Raw genomic sequence first — 23,234 nt, 5'->3', positions numbered from 1 at the left:
GGTTAACTGCTGACTCTAAATTGACTATAGGTGTGAATGAGAGTGGTTGTCTGTCTCTACGTGTCAGCCTAGCGACCTGTCCAGGGTGTGCCCCACCTCTCGTCCGGTGTCAGCTGCAGCCCCTCCTGTGACCCCCAACAGGATTAACAAAAATGGAAAATGAATGAATGAGTAATGAACAGCACGTCCCACAAAATATAAAGACATCTTTCAAGAAAAAAGTGTTTTAAATCAAAGTATTTTTTATTCAGTCATAAAAAATATTTTTAGCATATAAAAGTTATATATGTAAAAGTTTTCACTATCAGCAATCAATGATCATAAACTCATTCCAACATCTAAAGAGTTCATTATTATACAGCAGAAAGACAGATGACAACAGAGATTTGGAATGAAACCCTTCACCCAGCCTGCCCTCTTCAGATTATCTAAGTGGCACAACTGTTTCCTCCAGGCACTTAAAATTTCCACTTCATAACATTCAATGCATTAGAGATAAGGCAGAACAGACTAAATTAAAATCATGTCAATAATCAGAAGACTGCAAAAGAGCACATAACGACATCGCAATGCTTAATTGTGTTGTGGTCAGTTCAGCTACATATAATTCTCAAGCATTCATTATTAGTATGTTTTTTTAAACACACACAGCTTCGATTCATGTGACGCCTCTTGTGCTCCATCCGCAGCATATTTACTGTTAGAGTCTATAAAGTAACCGGAACGTCGTGTCAGAAAAACTGAACATTAGAGATGTCCATAACAGAAAAAAATGCTTCCTTAGAAAGCAGACACCATCAAATGTGAAATCTCAGCCACTGTGTGACAACAATGGACACATTTTTTTCAAGTGTACATATGACTGCCACTGGTAAATAGAATGATAACCAACTGGTGAAAGGAATGCTGTTGCCATCATACAGAGGGCAGTGTACAAAGCTCCAGCAGCAGATCAGCAGTTACAGGTCAGGTGACACCTAAAGTCCGTGCCTGTTTCGCCACCTTGTCTGGTGAGGTATTGCAGAGAGAATTGGGATGGGGCCAGACAGAGTGTCAAAGCTGTGGAGTGACTTTCAACCTCTACAAGGCTCTGATTCCAACCCTCAAGTCTCTAGCAATGAGACTCCTTTTCGTCAACAGGGAAGTAGCCGTCCTTAGTGGGAGGGGATTTCTGATGGTGGCTGTCGCCGTCTGCTGCGAAGATGGCCAGCAGCTTCTCCTGTTCTTGTTTCGTCTTCGGTAACTCATCGGAAGGAGTGGTCAAGAGAACGAAGCGCTGTGAATGAAAAAGGTATTTGAGAAACAGATGTCTCTTCTTTTTCAAACAGAAGATTAATATACAGGAACCAGCACCAGTGGAAGTTATCTAATTAAGACTTAAATCAGTAACATAATCTGAGAGATTAGTCAAGATCATTACTGCAAAACATGCAGTAATGATCTTGACTAATTACTGCAAAACATGCAGACAAGCAGAAAAATAGAGTTCACTGTACATCCAATCAATCAACCTGGTTTCACTCCCAACTCATATTGATATGTTTATAGTTAAAAATACAACAGAACATATAATTAAACCATTTACATATGTATGCAATCAATCATTAAAAACAGGCACATTCCCTGATGCAATGAGGATTGCTAAAGTAATCCCAATTTATAAAAATGGAGAGAGACAAGCATTTTCAAATTATAGACCAATTTCACTACTTCCCCTATTTTCAAAAATATTAGAAAAAGTATTTGCAAAGAGAGTGGAAAGCTTTATTGACAAACATAACCTGTTAAGTATTCATCAGTATGGTTTTAGAACAAATTGCTCCACTTCAGTGGCAGTTATGAAATTAGTTGAAGACATATCCACTGCAATGGACAATAGAGAGGATACAATAGGGATTTTCATAGATTTGAAGAAGACATTCGATACAATAGATAATAATATATTGCTACATAAACTTGAAAGATATGGGTTCAGAGGAATTGCACACGCTTGGCTAAAAAATGATCTGGACAATAGATGCCAATATATGCAAATAAGTGATGTGAGGTCCAATATGCTTAAAATAACTTAAGGGGTGCCGCAGGGTTCAATATTGGGGCCCAAGTTGTTCATTCTATATATTAATGACATTTGTAGTGTGACTAACGAGTTCAATTATGTATTATTTGCTGATGATACAACCTTATATTGCTCAGGGGAAAACTTAGAATTACTTCTCAGCAAGGCAGAAAAGGGGCTACAGAGATTAAAAAATTGGTTTGACCTTAATAAGCTTTCCTTGAACATAGATAAAACTAAATTGTCTTCTCCAAATGGCAAATTAAAATTCAATAAATTAATGATATTGAATTAAAAAGAGTTTATGAAAATAAATTTCTTGGTGTGATTATTCATTATAAACTCACCTGGAAATCACACATAAGCAATGTTAAAAACAAAATATCTAAAACAATAGCAATACTATATAGATACAAATATATATTACATAAACATACTCTATACATATTGTATTGTTCTCTTTTTCTGCCTTACATATTATATTGTGTTGAAGTATGGGGCAATACGTATATAACCAATATAAAACCCATGTTACAGAAAAAAGCTATTAGAATAATCAATCATGCTGCATATAAAGACTCAACAAATCCACTTTTTATTAAACTGCAAATACTAAAATTTTATGATTTAGTTGAATTGAACACAATAAAGTTTATATATAAAGTTAAAAATACCCTTGTTCCAAACACTACACAGACTCTTTTTGAAGGTAGAGATAGACACTATGAGCTCAGAGGAACTGAGATGTTTAGAAAACCAACAGTCAGAATAAACACTAAAATAAACTGTATTTCCGTTAAAGGAGTACGTCTGTGGAATAGTTCCACTGATGAATTAAAACTTAGCACTTCTTTATTACAATTAAAAACATTATATAAAAAGTCAGCAATTCAAAGATACATGACAGAGATCTGATTTGGCTTCATTTTTTGTTTTGTGGTTTTAAATTGTTCTTATTTCTCAGTTATCAGCTGTTTTTGTTGTCGTTTTTTTGAGTATGTGTGCGTGTGTGTAAAGAGGGTGGGCTAAATAAGCTTTTGCTTCAGCCTACACCTTTTCAGTCAATATGTACATATTAGTGTGAACGAATTATGTATATTTTGAGACCGGAATAAATTCATTCATTTATTGAATACCAGTGCTTGGTCAGTGGCCCTCAGACACAATTGAGCAGTGGTATGAGACCCACCAGGGAACAACTGTAGTATAAAGAGCAAGAAAGTCTGTATAGGCTGAGTGGGTGGGTCAAAAAAACTCTGGACTTTCACCTGGGAGCCTACTGTTCATGTCATGAGTATAACCAAAAGTCAGTTGAGTTATTTTAATAACAACATAGTGTGCTAGTATGTGTAGCATACATTATGTTACATAATGTTGTTAGGAAACACACTTATTTTTAGCCAAATCATGATTTTTTCTAAACCTAACCCCTTAGTTTTGTTGCCTAAACCTAAGGAAGTAAACCTGACAACAAAATGTTTTACCTTTATTTTATGTTTATTTTCCAAAAGCGGTTGGATGCATTTAATGAGCATAAAATTTACATTTCCTGTGAATAAAGAAGTTTATTTTTAAAGGACAAAAGGCAGGTAACATGCATACATTGACACACCACCCCTGTGCATCCAAAGCTGACGCAGGAGGGGTACCTAATGTGTCAGGATGCTGAGGACCTCTGGCCAAGTGTCAATATTTGACGATTTGGGAGTGAGAATGTGAGAATGCAAGCCCAGTAGTCACTCTTTTTTAGCTCTGTTTTGGGCACCACCAGCTACCGAGGGAAATATCTGTCTCTTTAGCTGCTAAGTGCTCTACTACGTTCAGCTAGTTGCTAACTCTGTCTGCCATTTGGTGCTGGACAGTAGTGTGCAGCGGGTTTATCAGAGCTTTCAAAACAAGGTCAATGAGAGTGGTGAGACAGAACCCAACAGTAGAGTTGTGAAGTGAAAACAATGAGCTGAAAGATGCTTAAACGCCCCACAGTAGAGCCGAGTACAGTCGGGTGATAATTCTCTGTGGTTTTGCAACTAAGAGTGACCCCTTTCACATACACATAATCACGTGACCCACTGCTAATATAAAAATGTGCAGCTTTATCACAATTCATTCCCCAACTATCTATAATCATGTGGGCTGCTTTCTTCCCTTGGTTCACTCTTCTGAAATGACAAAAGCAGAGCCAGTTAGTCCTTTGCATCTAACTTACTTCTCTCAGTGTTCCAGGGGTGGAGTAAAGCTTCAGTGCTATCCAGACAGGGATACACAGCATGGAGGACAGGGCCAGGAGCCAGCCTATCCCATGGCCCCACCATGGGTATACATATTCATTGTTGTACTTCAGAGGTGAGTACTTGATCAAGGCGAAGGCAAATGTTCCCTGAGACAGTGACAGATAGATATTTAATGTTACTGTATGCATGGCTGTTTGCCATAACGGATATTCAAAATACCAGTTAATACTTTAAGTAAATAGTTGATCATAATCCTTAACTTTAACCTATATTTCCTCTTTTAAAGGTATAGATAAAGAAGCTTTCCTTGACCATTTGTGGTTTGCAAATTAAAATGCATTTTCACAGTCAGCCAGCAGAGGCTGCTCTTGTCTCAGGAGAGCCATGTGAAAGCATGCATATTTTTAAAAAAAACAAAAAATGAATGTGAAACTCACAAAGCATGTAGCAGGGGTGAAGAAAAGCCAGCAGTATTTGATGACAGGGCTGGGGCGATAGCCAATCATGTCCTCTATGTTATCATAGAAACGGTCGGCACCTGTAATTAGGGAGAGATGGGTGAAACGCAGCGTAGACTTACATCTGAATCAGTCATCTGTATCAAGACTGAAAGGAAAAGAAAACAACGTCATTGATATTCCAGATTGACAGAAAGCGCTGCTTAGCAACTATAACATCTGCTTTAATACAGTCGGCTACTTCACTGTGATTTTAATAAATGCTCTAATTTTTTTACCAAATAAACTGACTGAAATAACACTCAAAACAAAAAGTTCATTCTCACAGATTGGCTGAACGTAGAAGGCATTGTGGACTGCTATGAATAGCGCCCAGTGAGAATAAAGCCTTTGTCTCTTAAATACTCTCCTTCATGAATGGCCTGCCCAACACACTCACCATAAATCCAGGCAATGCAAACAGTCTCAAAAATAGCCACAAAGAGCAGGCACATCCCACTGGCTGCGTAGTAGTCAAAGAGCTGGAAGACGTACATGCCGCCCTGTGGAGAAGGACATGGGTTATGAACTAAAAGGTATAACTAGCAAAGGAAAACCTACATGCTGTCAGATAATAAGAAACTCCGTTTATTACAAAACCGTTTATTTGATAGGACACTTAAAGCATGAAAGGGGGACACAGAGGGGGAATGACATGCAGCAAAGGGCCAAGGGTTGGAATCAAACCAACCAATTGTAAAGGCTTCATGAAGCAGGGTCACTGAGACCAACCTCTGTCAGCATGATGAGCCCCAGGAGGAAGGACACCATGGCCACTGCCAGGATGAAGAGCTCCCTGCGGTTTTTACGTCGGAAGGTGGAGGGATACATGTCCACCATGGCTGTCACAAGGCTCTCCACACACACAAACTGGTGAAGAAAGAAACAAGAAGTGTGACATTTGTACATATGCGTGTATCTATAAGCCTCTGTTTTTTGCTGCTGAGTTATCCAAAAACTACCAAGCATTTTAAATGTTGAAATTCTCTGTTTGTGTGGTGCGTATATTGATCTCACCTGACTGTCCAGACCCAGGAAGACAATCATAATGAAGAAGCAGCAGGCCCACAGAGGGGAGAAAGGCATCATGGACACAGCACGAGGATAGGCGATGAAGGCCAAACCTGGACCTGTAGACAGATATTAAATGTCATTATCATTAAAAACACGTTCTCATAGTATCAAATCAATAGCATTAAACCACAGAGGCCTTTAAAATAATCCAACCAAAGTTAACACATGTAAATAGAAGAACATATCTCCGGTGGACTCCCTGAGGAGAGTATAACTGAAGTGATGATTTTCATAATAAACAGTAAAAGAAAAACCAACCAGATTCAGCCACTTCTGAGATGGGCACGTTCTGCTCGTAGGACATGAAGCCCAGGATGGAGAAGATGGCAAAACCTGCGATAAAACTGGTTCCGCTGTTCAGGAAACAGAGCGACAGGCAATCCCTGGAAATAACACAGAGAGACATATAAAGATTAGGGACTGCATGTCTTGATGGGTTTACAATGGATTTTATTTTATTCCCTTTATATAAAGATAAAATGTCAGCTATCATGGTATCGTGTTAAATTTTACTGATAGTTAAAACAAATAGAGATGTAGTGTTCATAGTCGATCATAATGCCAGTTGACCTATGGCTAAGTCCCGCCCTCAAACGCAATGAGCCAATCACAGTGCGTATAGCCATTCCCATACACTCGGACATTCTCTGCCTGGACGTTCGTTGAAATGCATTACAGAAAGTCAGTTTTGTTCAGTTTTATGAGCTTTTTCTGAGATTTGAAGTTTAAAAATGGTCAAACGGTGTGTATGGGGTACATGCAACTCTGACACAAGGTATCCTGAGAGGCTGGGCGACAAGGTGTATTTTTTACACTTTAAACCACATCTCAACCGAGAAAAGTGTCTCCTTTGGATAAAGTTGTGTGGTAACGTTAGACCACAACATCAACTCAATGTGAATAAGATTAACAATGATGTCTACATCTGTTCTAAGGTAAGTCAACATTGTGTTTGAGGCAACATATTGTCACTTTGCTGGAAAGAAATATAAAGTTATCTTTAAAGCTGCCCTGTGGAGTTTTGCCCATTTGCGCCATCTGCCGTGTTTTTCCGAGTACTGCAACAATAACAGTCACCGTGCGCCGTTCGATGACGTCGGCAATACGAGTGAACAAATATACAGACAGCTCGGCAGCAGAGCGGTGCGCTCTTGCGCCACAGTAGCACATACACAATGAATCGGTTAGTTGGCGGAGGTCTGCGCTTTGCACGCTCTGTGTGAAACGGGCTTTACTCTGGTTTGATTTCTGTGTTTGTCACTCTCTCATTTTGCCCTTTTTCCTTCTTCTGAATGTCGCGGAGCTTGGGGAGGACCAGCGGGACCAGCTCCAGAAGCTTCGGAAGCTTTCCTGGGCCGTTTCTTTGGGTTTGCAGACATCTTTCAGTAGCTCCTCTGCTAGCCTCGTCGTCTCCGACATTTCCAACTGCGCATGCGCTCTTTGAACTCTATGTCAAATGCGTCATTTCCTGTGCAACAGCACGGGAATGTCGCTCAGGCAATAGCGCTTCTAAGCAAACCAGAGACTGTTGTGTGGTGGAGATGCATTCAATGATCATCCTAATAACTCGTTTGGCAGTGGCTGTAATGTAATGGACAAATATGTAAAAACTCCACAGGGCAGCTTTAACATCTCTAGCTAACGTTAGCTAAAGTTAGCCTAACGTTAGCTCCTAGCTGCGTTGTTCATCATTTCACCTTGTTTGCTGGGAGTTCATTAGCCTATTTTGTTCTAGTTTTGTACTTTGGTGATCGTACATCATTGTTAGCTGTTGTCCAAAGGGCTCTAGTTAAGCTAACGTTAACTTCTGGAGCTTAGCTTCATTAACTTATCTGTAATGGAAGAGATAACAAAGGTTGGCAAACGTTATGCTGAATGATTCAGTGTAAATACTGTAGCACCAAACTAACGGAGAGACACTCTTGGTAAAGATGGTAAAAAGGCCGTTATCCTTTTCTCATATTCTGAGCCAAAAACCTTAACTTCAGTGGCACTTTAATAGGGATGGGCAGCACAAGCAAAAACACTTCGAAAATCATGGCAACTATTCGACGATTTTTCGAATAATCGTCCATCCTCAACTGCCTCCTGCGAAATGTCGTGTACTGTGACACCTGCCATAGCGCCGGTCACTGAATGTTGATAGTTTGTCCAAGTGAGTGGAGGGGAGCGTGGCTTAGCCATAGATCAACTGCATTATCATTTCAGTCCGCACCTGTAGCAGTTGTTGTTGTATTTGTTGTAGCTTCCCAGGGCGGTGAGGCAGCCCAGGCAGATGGCATAGGAGAAGAAGATCTGAGTTCCAGCGTCCATCCATACCTACAGTACAGGACAGAATAGAAATGAGATAATGAAATATGTTTAAAGGGACATAGTAATAAGTCAAACCGAAAACAACCTTTTTTGTGTGTGTTGTTTATTGTTTATTTTTGTTTATATGTTTATTTTGTCATTGGGTTTTATATTCTTTTATTTTGTGTTATTCTAATTTTAACTCCTAATTTCTAATTATTCTGATTTTATTTACCTCAGTGCAGTCTTCAGGACTGTTATTTGCCAACATCACTTATCTGTTTAATTGCTGTTATTTACTTTTATTCTATTTCTTAAAATTGCCTATGTCACTTGCCTAAAGCCTGCATTGTTTTAAATCCTGGTTTTCCATTTAATGCCCTTTGTGACTTTGTTTTGATAAGTGCTTTATAAGTAAAGTGTATTATTATATTTATTTATATTATTTCCATGTTTTTCTGACTGATTTGATTTGACTCTTCTTAGGTTAAGGGTGGGCCGGAGCTTTGGTGGGAATCTATGAGGTCACAAAACTCCATCTTCCATTGTAATTTGTCCTGCCCTTATACTGTAGGTGCAACAGAACTAACAGGAAGGAATATGTCCACAAAGTCCTGAGAAGAGATCTAATCAGCCAGATTAGTTAAAAACACCTGTGTGGGTGTTCAGAGCCTCCGAACTCTGCTGAAGATTTATACAAGTGAAAGCAAGTGTCAACTTTGAAAATGTGTCTTTTTGAGGAACTACATATTTATTCATGCTGACTGGATTCAACCTACAGCTTCTCTCTTATCTAACTGAGCTGTCAGACCTTTCATAGCTGCATCAGCTCTCACATTAAGAATTATTATAGTGTGGAGTTCAAACAGAACCATCAGCTGATCATGACAACAAACACAAAGTATAACTGGTAACCACACTGTACATCTTTAGTACATTTTGCTGTGTGGAAATATATTTCAAACCTATACATGCCATCAGGGGCGGGTCAAAGGATACGGATGACCCCAGCCCAAGGCCAAGGGGTGGTTGGTATGGTTGACCCTTACATGGGCTCAAGAGCAACAGTTTACTTACTGACTTAAATCACTGACAATACAAGTTATATGTATTTACATGATACGTAAATGTAATTTCATAATTAAAACACAGTGTGCCATCTGATGCTCCCCTAAACAGTCTTGAAAATGCATAAAATTGGGTTTGACAGAAAAACAAAGCAATTAGACCAATATTTAATTAAAGTAACCTCAAGGTTGAATGAATAAATGAAGAAAAGCAAATATATATTCACTCCTGATTTCTTATGATTTCATATTTGACAGCAGTTTCCTCAATCAGTGTTTGATTTGACTTTTTTCTAGGTAGGCACACATGTGACTACCTTTGCGACTTCCTTTGCTTTTCAAAATAAGAAAACAAGTCTTAACAGTAGATACACATACATGTGGAAATATGATTAATTGGATTGAATGGGATATGTAATGACAAGAAGCATTTGATAGGTAATATAAAGGTTTTAAGTGCTAAGTGTCTGGGACGGCTCTCCTCACACAGCCTTCCATGCACCTGTCATACTGAATGAGTTATTTCCACTCACATCATCTGAACTAAAAACCAACCATCAAATTCTGAACCACGTTACCCTGTAACTCACCCTCTCAACTCCTCCATCCTGACATCACCCACCCAGCCAAGCCTATTCATCCACCCAGCACTTTACATCCTCTCCTGGAAGACTCCATCACACTTCAAAATTCAAATAAGGTTTGTCTTTATGCTTGAAATCCTGGTAAAGTGCTCCCAGGGCACTGGGGCATGTTTCAGATAGCTGGCAGCCAGCACTGAAGATCTGATTGACTGGGGGTCCGACCAACAACACAAGCTCTGGACACGACATCACACAAAGGAAGGTATTCCCAAGGCACGGAACTGCCTGCACACACAGGGCCTGTATTCATCCCCAGAGCCCTGAGAGGGATTTAAGAGGGCCCCTCTTTGAGATTTTCACACTGGTTGCAATCTAATAGCAAAGGAGAGAGGAAATTGTAAAGTCCCTCTTACCACCACCATCCTCAATCCACTCTCCATCCTTCAGTGGTGAATAAGTCCTTGACATTTTGCAGAGCGCATTATTACATGACACTGTTCCCTCAGGACAAATTGGTGGCAGCATTGTTTGTTACAACTGCTTAAAGCAAGCTATGTTCATGTCCAGCGTAAAAGCAGGAAGTTGTGTAATATTATTGCCACAAAATGACATAGGAGTGGACGGATGCACAAAGTAGCCTATTGAGGCGTGAGATGGGATTTGCACCCTTAAAACAGCAATTACTGACTTTTTGGCCACTGCATGGGAGACAGCAGAAACAAGCTGTGAAGACAACTTTAACAGACACAACATGCGAACTTGTCAGCAAACCGTGCGTATTTAAGCATCTACATTAGAATTAATTTGGAGTTGTGTTTCTGGTCACCTGAAGAGGAGTAAAATCTGGCTCATTATCTGCTAAATGCTCTGTTATGTAAACCAGCTAGTTGCTAACCTTTACTGAGAACAACTGCCTGCTGCAGCCAAAAATGACACTATGAGGTAAGATATGGTAAGATAAGGTAGGTAAGGTGAACTTTAATGTCCCTGAGGAGCAATTTGAGATACAGCAAAACAGACAGTACAACACGTAACACACAGTATCCAGTATCACACGCTGTCAGGGGTTAATCATGGACATTAAGGGTCACTGCTTGTTGAGATACACAGTAGCAGACAGGACAAAGGATGATCTGTAACACTTTGTGCTGCATGTAGGGAGCCTAATCCTCCGCCCTGATGGAGGCATCTGAAACTAAACGCGGAGGGGATGTTGAAAGTCTGAGACAATGACTGAGCTTTAGAGGTGACCCTCTCTCCATACAGGGCTGTGGGTTATTAAACTTGACCACTTTTTCCAACTTGTTCTTGTTTTTAAGGCTAAAATTATTAAACCAACGGACAATGCTGAAGGAAAGAACGGACTCGGTAAAAGCAGAGTAAAGCATTATCATGATTGCACATTAAACTCCCCAGCTTCCTTAAAAAGAATAGGCGTTGGTTTGCCTTCATACGGATGCTGTCAGTGTTCACATCAAAATTCAACAGTGCCCAGAGAGTGGTGTAAGAGAACAAAACAGTAAAGATGTAGGCTGGAAAATAAAAACAGCAATCTATCCTGAGCATATTCAAATAAGTAGGTGCCTAAACCTAACCAAAGGGGCAGCAGATCAGAAACACTTGCTGGTAATTCTGAAAGGCACTTACAAGGACATACTTTCATTTGACAGTGTAGCTTTCCTGAGCGATCACATGCTGTGAAACATGTCGTATCTGTTCCAGCAGGGAAGTCATTTAAAGTCTTTTAATGCCTAAACTGCCAACTTCATACAACCAATAACAACCACGCCAGTTTATAGCAACTTCCTCCATATGGTCCTGATTAACCTTCATGAAACCACAAATGTTGCTCAAGCTAGGGAGCCGTGTTGGATGTTGTGTTTTGACACGTTCTTAATAATGTGCGAAAACACCTGTCACTATTGTTGAGTATTATAACAATAATGTGGACGTGTATAATTAAAATGCTGGTAAGCATGAGACCATCAGCAGTGCATTTCCAGCCTACCTGTGGGTCAGACAGCCGCCCCAGGTCGGGGTAGAGGTAGAAGTGGATTCCCCTTGATGCTCCTGGCAGGGTGACCCCTCTGATCAGCAGGACCAGCAGCATGGCGTAAGGGAAGGTGGCTGTGAAGTAAACCACCTGCAGGGAAACAGCAGCACTTCCTGATAAGAAATAGAGTATGTCTACAAGACTTATGACAGTGCCCCCCTTTTAGAAATTCTTCCTTTTCCAGTAGTGTGTTTAGGCTTAAATTTGACTGCTATTCATCTCTTAGAAATAACCTCACCACACAGCAAGTGTATATTAATCAAAACCAAAGCAAAAAGCATAAAAGGATTTTTTTCTTTTTGCTGGCGTGTCAACATCACAGACAGGCCGGATAACCGATTAGTAAACAGTAGAAAGCAGTATGGAGGCAGTGAAAATGTTACACTGGTTACTTCTTACCATATATCTCTTACTTATTCAGTCTCTTTCAAACTCAGTGCAGACTAGAAAAAAGGAGACGACTAGTTGCACTGTATATACAAATGTAGATCAAAACCTTGTGTCGGGTGCCCATGAAGAACGGCAAACACCAGGATCGCCAGGAAGGCCATCGAGGCACTCCAAAAAAAATATATAGAAAAATGAGTAAGGAAATATTAAAAAGCCTTTATTGTAGTGGCTTAATCAGTAAGAGCCAACATGTTTCGACCACAACAGGTCTTCATCAGGATTTTTAAAACATACAACACAGGTATAGCCCCAACTATATAGTGGCAGGAACCAATCAGAGGCCATCACATGACACATAATGGCATGACAGGTGAGACAAAAGACAATAATGAGAAGCGCAGACAAATCTGGAAAGGTTAAGGCGCTGTTTGGGCTGAGATGGGCGGTATTTGGTGGTGGCACATCATTGCATCTTGCAAGTAAAGGGGCTAAAACCCATGACTACTGCAGAGTCATTTAACCTAGGAGTGATTGCTGATTGTAGCCTTTCCCATTGTGTACAAAAGCCAGATGTTAGTGGGTGTTAGTGTTTTCTTGTGCAGTGAGAACGGGGTTTTACTGTTTTTTGGTCACTGGGTGCGGTTACATGATGGCTTCTCATTCAGAATGAAATAAATCTGAATTACATCATTCGGAATTAAAGTCTTTCCAGGTAGTTTACATGGGAAATATTCATTCCGAATGAGGGTTTACACGGGAGATCAGTTTAATCGGCTTTTAATCGCCTGTATTCGGGTCCACGCAAGGTTTGGGGCAGGGAAGGTTTCTGATTGGATAGGGGGCGAGGCGGATGTTACGTGTTTACGTTTACTGGAAGAAAACACTGTAGTCCTCGCTCCGGATAACAAGATGCTTGACGATGCCGTTCTTAGTGCCTTTTTAAGGCTTGTTTTGCTTATATTCTTGAAGCAGCAGTACGACAACAACCTTGTTCTGCTAATGCTTCGTCTGTTGAGGAGGAGAAGGGAGGTAAGAGGCGAAGAAGGGAGATAGAAGACTGTGCTGTGGCGAATGGAAACCGGTGAGTGCAACGAGTCCGACTGCTCTATCTCAGCCCGTTGCTATGCGTGCTATATACGTCATCGCGCCAGAAGGGCAAGGAAACGAGCATGTGCAGAAAGACCGGAATGAACTTAAAGAAGAATGAGTGTATACAAGTGTGAGAAATTTTTCATTCGGAATTAGAAACGGAATATTCCAGCCCCTTACACCAGATTGAATTTTCAATCACATTGGCCATTTTCATTCTGAATTAGGTGTTTACAAGATCACTTTTAATAGGAATGAACTTTCATTCCGAATGAAAAGGGAATTAAACTGTCCATGTAAACCCACTCATTGATGGAGGAGAGGTTTCACCTTGCCAGTAGACTTGACTCCCTTCCAGATGCAGAAGTAGCAGATGATCCAAGCAACCACCAGACAGATAACTAGGTCCCAATTTAGAGAGCCGATGTGATCAATACCTGAGGAAATTCTCAGGACTCTGTGTCTGGGACACAAACACAAATAAGACAAACATTAGAAATAATTTTCATCTAGTCTGAGAATTCATACTTTCTTTTGTCCTTTCTCTCAGGAGCTAAGAGCCGAAGGGTCTACAAGCAATTCAAAAGGCAGGGTAGCCAGTGGCATTTCTAGACCATTTTAAATGGGGTTCCAGGCTTTAGCCAAAAGCAATATTTGGGTTACCAAATATATTAAGCACATCTGTTACATACCACCCACACCCCAAGAGGTTATGAGGTTATGCTCTCCAAAAGACTAAGAATACACAATAAACACAAGAGTACTCATTTAGTGTTAACACATATTTCATTCATCACTGCTCATGAATCATTAAAATTGTTAAAATGTTGTTAAAAATGAACAAAAATATCCAGTTAGTAGAGCCAGGCTTAAATTACGTGGGTGCTGCCCCCTCTCCCTTCTAAGAACCGCCATTGCTTGTAGCACATTTACCAGTCTTCTAACTTAGTAGTAAAAGTTTTACCTAGTCTAACAATCCTAGATTTTTTAAACAGTATGGAGTACAAGATTAAATTAGCCCACTTAATTTGAATATCTGGTGAACTTGCTGGCCCCCATGCGGCCATTTGAGGACACGGCCAAACAAAAAGGCACTTACTCCCAGAACTCAATGACAGGAGAGGTGGCGTTCTCATGGTGATTGATGGTGCTATTCCCCCTCTGAAATGCCATACAGGAATCTGGAATGAAAGGAAAGACAAAAAGACATTCAATCCCTTGAAGAAATCCAAGCTTTCTCTGAGGTTTCCAAGTTACACACAGGCGAGGGAAACAATGCCACTACTGAGACGGAGGAGTGAAACGCTGCACCAACATTCACTCCTTTAAGATAAAGTGGAACCATAAATTAATGAAAAGCTGATGGGAAACACCAGGAACAGAATTAAACAGCAATATATGTGTATATAAACAGCACTGAAAGTCTACAAACATGCTAGCAGTTCAGTGCTAACAAGTAGATGTACTGTTTACCATGTTCACTGTTTAGTTTGGGGGTGTTAGCATGCTAACATTTGCTAATTAGCACTAAACACAAAATGCATCTGGACCTGATGGGACTGTTATTAGTTTTTAAGGCATCTGACCATAAACCAAGGTCTTGGACAAACTAAAATTTTGACCTGAAGATAGCACTGGATAAAAAGTCAGGCAATCACCAAAGTTACTACAATTCATTGTGAGGGGGGATATAGACACCATGGTAATCCATCCATTAGTTGTAGACACATTTCACTAAAAATCCAAAACATCCACCTCATGATGGCGCAAGAGGAAAAGAGAAGGAATCACCAAAGTCATTAAGGTGCATCCCCTGTAGACCATGAATCCTGTTCAAAACTTCATGGCAACAGTTGTTGAGATTTTTTAGTCTGTCCCAAGATTAGGACTGAAAGATCACCATTGCCATCCACATGTGGCTGAAGATTCAAATACTCAGACTATCCTATAAGCATGTCAAGATGGAGACCTGGCTATACCTGATTAATGTTTACACACAGAGTAGAAGCACAACATTTTGCTTTTGGCTTTGTGTCCTGTGGCTCACCTGTGTTCCAGGTGTTGTTGCAGGAGGCCCAGGGCAGATCCCAGGTGAAGGAGTTGGACAGGAAGAAGATGGCCCAGGCTAACACTATGATGTAGTAGATGTTGAGCAGACCAACAATCACCTGGGTGGCATAACCCACTCCTGAAATTAACAAAAACAATAAAAACAGTTAAATTAGGCCATAATTCTAACTTTTTTTTGGAAAAAATGTAGCATGCAGCATTTTTTAAAACATGTTGTTGTGACCAAAGAGAAACTTTGCATTAAGACTTCGACAGTGTAATAGGTAAGTGTATGATGGAGAAGAGAAGATAGTGATTGGGTCATGGTCCAGAAGTGAGTGGCAGGTCCATTCTGAATGGACCGCAAGTTTGTAAAAAACACAATTTATTCTTAAGTACAGTGAATTTCTGGCACAGAGCTTTTATTCTGAAGTGCTGCTTCATGATGTAGAGTGAGTGAAAAACAGACAGCTACTTAACAGAGACAGCAAACTAGCTCAATGACATGGCCAAACACAAGTATGACACTGAATGTATTAAACTGTGTGAAACTTGAACTGTTGACTAAGGAGAAATCTGGACCCCGGGGCTGGACCAGTTGGGAGCCACTGCCCCGGGGGAAATTAAGTTTTTTCACTCTGTTGTCATTCACACAAAGGCCCAAAATACACACACACACACGCACAAACAGGACTAAGCGAGGGGGTTTGGTGCCTAACTCAAGAGCACCTTGCCAGTGCCGAGGAGGTGAACTGGCATGTCTCCAGCTAACAGTCCACACTTCATATTTGGTCTGGACAGGTACTTGAACCGGCAACCCATGTCCCTATAGACCGACCTACTGCAGCCATTTAGTGAGGTCGTATTTTTGATTTTCACAGAGGTATGCTTTGACATTGCTGTAAAGCTGAGAAACGTGTCTTGCAGGTAATTTCTGTTCACACAATGCCTCAAAGAAAGCAGCTTGGACGCCATTAAATACGCCCACATGAAGCGGCAGTGAGCGCACTGTTGCAGTGTTACTGTGAACAGTTACTGTAGTTAATCTCAAATGACTCACAGAAATGATTTTGAATCAGTCACAGTTCCATTCACAATACAGAAACATCATTCAACCTTGAAAACAGCACATCTCTGTATCTCAGCATTTGATTAAACCCATCCTCTGCTCACTGCTGCTGCCTTTCAAATGACTGCATCAGAGTACAGTAAATTAAAAGATGGGTAAGTAATACCAGGCACTATTTGAAACTTTTGTTCTAACACACGACTGTACGTCTGACTCAACTCTTTACCAGCTGTCGTCCCGTGTGGGTTATGATTATTGCTGATTACAGACTCATTTGAGGGCAGAAAATGGGACATTAGCCAGGGTTGGTTGCTTGCCAGCTGTTACAGCCACATTCATCACCGTCCCAAATCTGTATGACATGCACACTGGTTGTTTGACACACATGCGTGCACACAGACACACAAAACCACACATACACGCATACAGTGTACACTGAAAAGGATCCATGCACATAAACATATTGTAGACACATGTCTGAAACTCCTCTTTCATCCTACGTTGTTGCACAGACATATTCAGATGTTGTCACTAGGCTGGCCACATAAATCTTTGTTTGTATCCCGTGTAGAGCACAAGCAACTCATTGTTTCAGAAAACACACACACCATGATCATTAGATCATTACGTATTTGAATTAAAATAAACACGATGGTTGTTTTACCGAATATAACTTTTACAAAGCACACGAATCATCTTAGGTATGTCATAAACAGACGTTGGGAGTGCATGGCACTAAAACTAAACCAAGCTGGAGAGTGTGATCCACGCTTGGTGCTGTAAAGTGTTTTAAACATCATTAAGCAGCCATTAAATTATATTTCCTAAGGAAATAGGTAGATTACCTTCAAACAGAGGGCAGATCTTCCTCCAGCAGGTGATGCCTCCTTCACTGGTGTACTGACCCAGAGACGTCTCCAGGAAGAAGACCGGTATCCCACAAGCAAACAGGAAGATGAGGTATGGGATGAAGAAAGCACCTGAATAAGGACACAGATTAAAGAAACAGTTCACTAAGACACCTTTAATGTGCTTTCAAACAATGCAGACTAGCAGAGTCTGGTGCAAAAAGGTTTTTGTAAGCAGAGGGCTTGATACATAGTCATGCAAATATTATGTCTAAATCTGAAATCAACAAACAGTTTTACTTCCTATGGGACATTAAGGAGCTAAAATTTTATTATTTGCCAGTTATATTCTTTGCCAGTGAGCTTCATGTATCAGACATTATCTGACTGGCTGCCAAAATTTGTCTGGCTCTTCTCCTATTTCCAGTGAACCACAACCCTCACTGATCAATGGATCTGCCTGGAATTGATCAAATATTAACCCGTGTATTATCTCCTATAGTTCAAAATCTCTCCCTCTCAGAGGTCAGGCAACTGCAAACAACTGCAAAGATGGATTTCCCAGAAGCCTCGTGCTTCTGTGATGGAATAATTTAAGATTTTTTTTTTTAGTCCTGGTGTCGTACATGAATGACTAAATGCAGAAACTCGAGCTTTTGTGTTGAACAGGCAGCAGGATAATAAACCAGAGTTAATTTATTCCAGCACTCACCTCCTCCGTTCTTGTAACAAAGGTACGGGAAACGCCAGACATTCCCCAGGCCAATAATTTCTCCGGCTACTGACAGAACAAACTCAATCTTGTTGCCCCACTGACCCCTGTCTGTCATCTTCTCCTCTGTACTCGGAACGATGTCCAGGGGCCTGCTGTGCCCATTGGAAGGCTCCACCTTGGATGTGTTTTCCGTGTCCCCTGTGCCATCAAAAGACATCATCATTTCCTCCGAAATGCATGACTATTTTTTTGTAATCAAAATATCCTCCAATTATAAATGTTGGCAAATGTTGTTGAGGTATAACATGGGATGATTATGTCATCACAATATAATTTAACTGACAGTCAATAAATTATAGCCTATTACTGAAGCATCACACTTCTCCAGTCAAGATAAATCTGGAAGAAAGTAAGAAATTAGTTATGGAAACAAATTTCGATGACAGTTGTCTAAATATTTTAACATCCAAAATGATTCGAATTAGCACAACTAGTAGGCAAGGCAAGGCAAATTTATTTTTATAGCACATTTCATGTCCAAAGGCAACCGAAAACCCTTCACAGATTAGTCAGGTCAAAGTTCATTGTAGCCCAATCACAAGGCATGCCACAGAGGGCTGCACAAAATATGCTCTCAAGCATATGACCTCCCTCTGTCCTTGGACCCTCACAGCAGATGAGCCCCACAAAATGGTAAGTAGTAAGCCATCCACAGTCAGACACACACGGCTGATATTTCCTGCTGGATTACAGGTCACAACTCACATCAACGGCTGACGCTGCTCCAGTGTGTGTGTTTTTGCTGGCTAGCGAAACATCCTGGCACAGACTATTGACTGGAGTTTACCGGCCTGACGCTCATGCGGCATTTGGAGATAATTACAAGCACAGCCATTCTCGGCCTCCAATGTCTGATAGTCGACCACGAACATTTTCGTCATGTCTTGTCTCGTCTGGGTCTATTGTTAGGTCGTCATCCTCTCGTCATGGAAAGAAAGGTCGATGAATTTTCATCCTAGTTTTCGTCAGTGAAATTAACACTGTGAGTTGTGAAGCATGGTCCCCAATCAATGCATGAATTAATATGTTAGCCATTGTCCATGAAAGCATGTGAAAGAGTCAAGTTTACTTAACAAATTTAAGGTAACACAGCATGGTTGAAGTATTCCTTTAAATCCTCTTATTGGCTCCCAGTGCAAAGCAGAGCCACCTTCAAATTTTGCCCAGTAGTCATTAAAACACTTCACAGTTTGGCTTTGGACTAATCAGTGTCAGTGTGTGTAAAGGGGATCTATTTGAAGACTGAGTGTACTTAAGACCTGGAGGTAGAAGAAGGAATTTCAGGACCTTGGCTAGTTCTCAAGAATAATCCCCACTGTGTATGTGACGTTCCAAATGTGCCGCTTCTTGTTTACATGAGCAATGATGTATGTCACTACTTTTCCTGAGATCAGTAATGGCTTGATGTTACGTGACCACGCTAGAAGTTAGTGAAGCCAAGGGCCAGACCCTGTTTTGGGGCCAGTGCTGCTGAAAGAGCTTCTCTCTGTGGAGGAAACAGACAACTCACTGACTGTGCTCACTCCTGTCACGTTGCATTAACAGGCCTCTCACCAGTCCTTCTGTTACCCTGTTCCCTCTCTCTCTCTCTCGGGCACATCATGATCGCTGCTGCCGTCCAAATTCAAACAAATCAGTCATCAGTCTGCAGGAGAGATGCTCGAGCTAATTCAGTGACAGGAATACACGTCAACAACAACTCTCACTTTCTTTATCTTACACATTACATGTTGTGTGACCTGTGTGTCTCACGGGTCCAATGAAGCCGCCTGTTTTTGAGTTCAGCTCTGAAAACAACACAGGGGATTGAAATCCCATTCAGCCAAAACCCTTGTGTGAAGCCACCTTAAGGAATGTGCTCCTACTGGCAAAGGGCAGAGGTGGAGCACAACTGTGACTCTGTGTGTGCTGCGTGCATAGGGTTGGAGGTCGGACCCGTTTTAGCAGCCAAAATCTCTGGCACTGGAGCCAAATTGTGGCCTGAGGTAAAAATAGAGCCCCTTGTTTTCAGAAGGTACTTGGTGGGAATGAAGGCTTGGTGCAACAAAAGCCAAGGAGCCCCACCGCTCTCTGCTGGCAAATGAGAATCCTCGGTGGCCCTGCAGCCAGATCACACTTTACCTCACTTTTTCACAGTTTCTTTGTGGATGCTGGGAAGCTCAACACACAAGCCAAAAACCTCACTTCAAACAGTCCCTTTAATAGCTGAGACTAAATATTGTCGTTATTTATAGCAGCGTAGTGGTTGAAATAGTTTTCATACATACATGTTTATAGACCATCAGAGGAGAGACATACAAGTCATGCCAAGATTGGGAATGACCTCATCGAGGCACAGTGGGGCTGTATCCCAGGAAACGGCGCCAACTTCACCTCTCTGAAAAGCTGTGGACTGACTGAGCAAGTGACTGACAGGCTGACCCATTGAGGGATTGACTGGATGAATAAATGTGTGGCTGACTTACTGGTCATTGTTTCCTCTGTTTTGTCCTTATGCACCAATGATCCTTAAAAGAGTACCAAACTGATTTAGCATTGCACTTCTAAAGCATTGTCGAATGCACAATGGACATAAAATGGATTCAGCAGGACCAGAAATATTGTCCTCCTCATTTCAAGCATGCTTCCTCCTTGACAAAACTTGGCACCTGCATTACCCACAATGCAACTCAGCTGCTGGCGGTTTGGTCAAAGATTCGGATGTGTTATCCCAGTAGCAGCCAGAGAGACAATGAGTGGGCTAAGGTCTGGTTAGCTCCCTTTTTTCTTACTCCACTAACCTTTTTCATTTTCAGACTTTAAGTCCCAACTGACCATGCGCCACTTAAGCGATTTATCACACGTCGCACAGCTCCCTGTAGAGCACACAAGGATCTATAGCCTATAATTCTTTACACATATGCAGTACTCCCTAAGACCCCTAACCAGCCTTTGATGTGTTAAGTCGATCCTCTTTAAGCATCAACATGACATAAAAATAAAGATGCTGAGCCACATGATTGCCTTTTTGTTCAATTGTATTGTAAATAAAGGACAATGGGGACAATAAAGGGTCACTTAAAGGGGCAAAACAACATTTAGCATCGCGCTTCCATGAAGCTGGGAGAGTGAAAAGAGACAGATTTTAAAAACAGTGGTCCAAACTAAAGCAGCAGAGACAGTGATATCCTGAATTTTAGTCTCTAGTTTTGGTCAAGCTCCAAAAACCACTGGATCCAATGTTTCCTGTTATGCATCCCAGTAAGATATTTTATTCAGCCACAAAAACTCTGCATCTCTCACATTGTAACTCTAGCTTCCTGTGAAGAATATTAAGTCTTGTGGTAGTAAGATGCCAAAAATGGCCATGATGACGTCATCAGGATTATATTGTCAAGTTTTAGAAAGCTCCCTCTGGATCAAGACATTATACAGCTGTTTTTATAGACTGTGCGTAGTAATCTGAACTTCATATGTAAAGTCTAAGGAGTGCCCCTTAAAGACCAGACTGAAAAGCATTGCTTCACTGCCCCCCATGCTCCACCATGTTCACTAGTCACTAACTTTGACTGTCTGCTGATTGGTGCTGGAGACAGCTCCCTGTTGCTGCTGGAAATCGAGTTAATGGGAGTGGTAAGAGTAAACCAAAACACAATTGTGGGCCATAAAACCAAAACAATAGGCTGAAAGACAATCAAACTCTGACACTGCAGGGAACTGCACAGTCGGGTGAAACTGTCTGTGGGACTGACACTACGAGTGACCCCATTCTCAAGTAGTCAGTTGATCGTTATTATAAAAATGTTTCTTTTTCCTTTTGATAGTACTACTACTTTTGTTTTTTGAACTGATATGAATCAGAAAGCACCATTCAGGCAGTGTGAGTGACCCTAACTGAGATAAGTAGAGTCCAGAGTTTGATATCAAAGTGAAGAGTACACTGATAGATCAGTCGGGCCCTAGTATGGTACTAAGTCTTATTCACAACATCATTATAGGTAGGAATAAAAGCCTGAAAAACAATGCTCTCCCTCTCCTGTAGGTCTTTGTGGCATCTCATGGAAAAAACAGCAGTCTGGCTCTTCCTCTAAACAGCTGAGAGTTACATATTCAGGGTATACTGTACCATGACACTCCTACATTTTAATAATTGCAAGCTAATATATAACTGGGTTCATTACATAGGGTAGGTATCGGTTCAATGTCACATGTCTGTCTGTACATAGTAAAGATTTACAGCTACAGGATGTAATGTTGAATACTAATTGATGTACGTCTGCATGAAAGTTAGAAATGATCACTGTGGTTGGTGCAAAAAAAAAAGCAATAGCATGAGCTGTGATTAAAAATGGCATACATATTTTAACTATTACTTATTAAATTGATTCATAAACCATTAATAAAGTTAAATAATTGTCTTTAATTTCCGATAAATTATTTCGTTTTTATACAAAATCGTATGAGTGTCTGTACAAACATATGTTCTCAACAACAAAACAACATCCATGTAATTTCATACAATAAAGCTCCATAAAAAATAAAGCTCAGATGAATTGTGCTCCATAGAAGCAGCTCTTGTCTCAGATTAACAGCACGTTTTATTTGATTTCTGATGACACCATGGAGCAGCATTAGCATAGGATGACCCGTGCCGCATAAAAATATTCTGAATTAAATAACTACGTTATGAAAGCCAAGTTCTGATTCCCGGATGTGCGCATGAGCAAGTTTGTAATATTTCAATACTGCAGGCCTTTCACTACCCGTCAAAAGCATGCATAATTTATTTCTCAAAGAAACTAAACTAACATTAAGATGCCTGTCAATATTTTTATTATAGGTCATGTTGTATAGCAATAATTTCACATATTATCAGCCTCAGACTGGAGAAAAAAATCCAGTGACACTCACCTTTCATAATGCTGCACAATGACAGTCTCCAGACAAGAGTGGGCCACCAAATAAAGGCCTGCTGCCGCTTAAGGTTTCACTATATAACATTCATAGAGGGGCGGAGATCTGACAAACTGAAAACTTTGGTGCAGCCTGCAGTGAAATTTTCCCTCTGAGTTGCCCCCTCTCCAAAGACCCCCCCTTTCCCTTTATCCAATTCCATTCAGACACCCCCACACACAAACACACACACACTCACTCTCCGCAGCACACTAGAGGTCTGTG

The 23,234-nt window shown here is 40.8% G+C and overlaps 1 protein-coding gene across 1 annotated transcript; it reads right to left on the bottom strand.

The window, feature by feature from the left end:
- Positions 1–222: 222 nt before the first annotated feature.
- slc6a13 (solute carrier family 6 member 13) lies at positions 223–23,101 on the bottom strand. Its single transcript, XM_033635883.2, has 15 exons — positions 22,968–23,101; positions 18,015–18,215; positions 17,300–17,434; positions 15,384–15,524; positions 14,436–14,517; positions 13,667–13,799; positions 11,813–11,947; positions 8,077–8,180; positions 6,120–6,244; positions 5,805–5,917; positions 5,520–5,657; positions 5,188–5,290; positions 4,728–4,828; positions 4,266–4,436; positions 223–1,276 (listed from the first exon to the last, which is right to left on the bottom strand). The coding sequence occupies exons 1-15, from the start codon at positions 22,972–22,974 to the stop codon at positions 1,112–1,114; spliced, it is 1,854 nt and encodes a 617-aa protein (XP_033491774.1). The 5' UTR covers positions 22,975–23,101; the 3' UTR covers positions 223–1,111.
- Positions 23,102–23,234: the final 133 nt, after the last annotated feature.

Source organism: Epinephelus lanceolatus, chromosome 5 (assembly GCF_041903045.1).
Source record: "Epinephelus lanceolatus isolate andai-2023 chromosome 5, ASM4190304v1, whole genome shotgun sequence".
Lineage (NCBI taxonomy): Eukaryota > Metazoa > Chordata > Actinopteri > Perciformes > Serranidae > Epinephelus > Epinephelus lanceolatus.
Note: the sequence above shows the minus strand (reverse complement) of the source record. Positions and strands in the feature narration are given on the sequence as shown.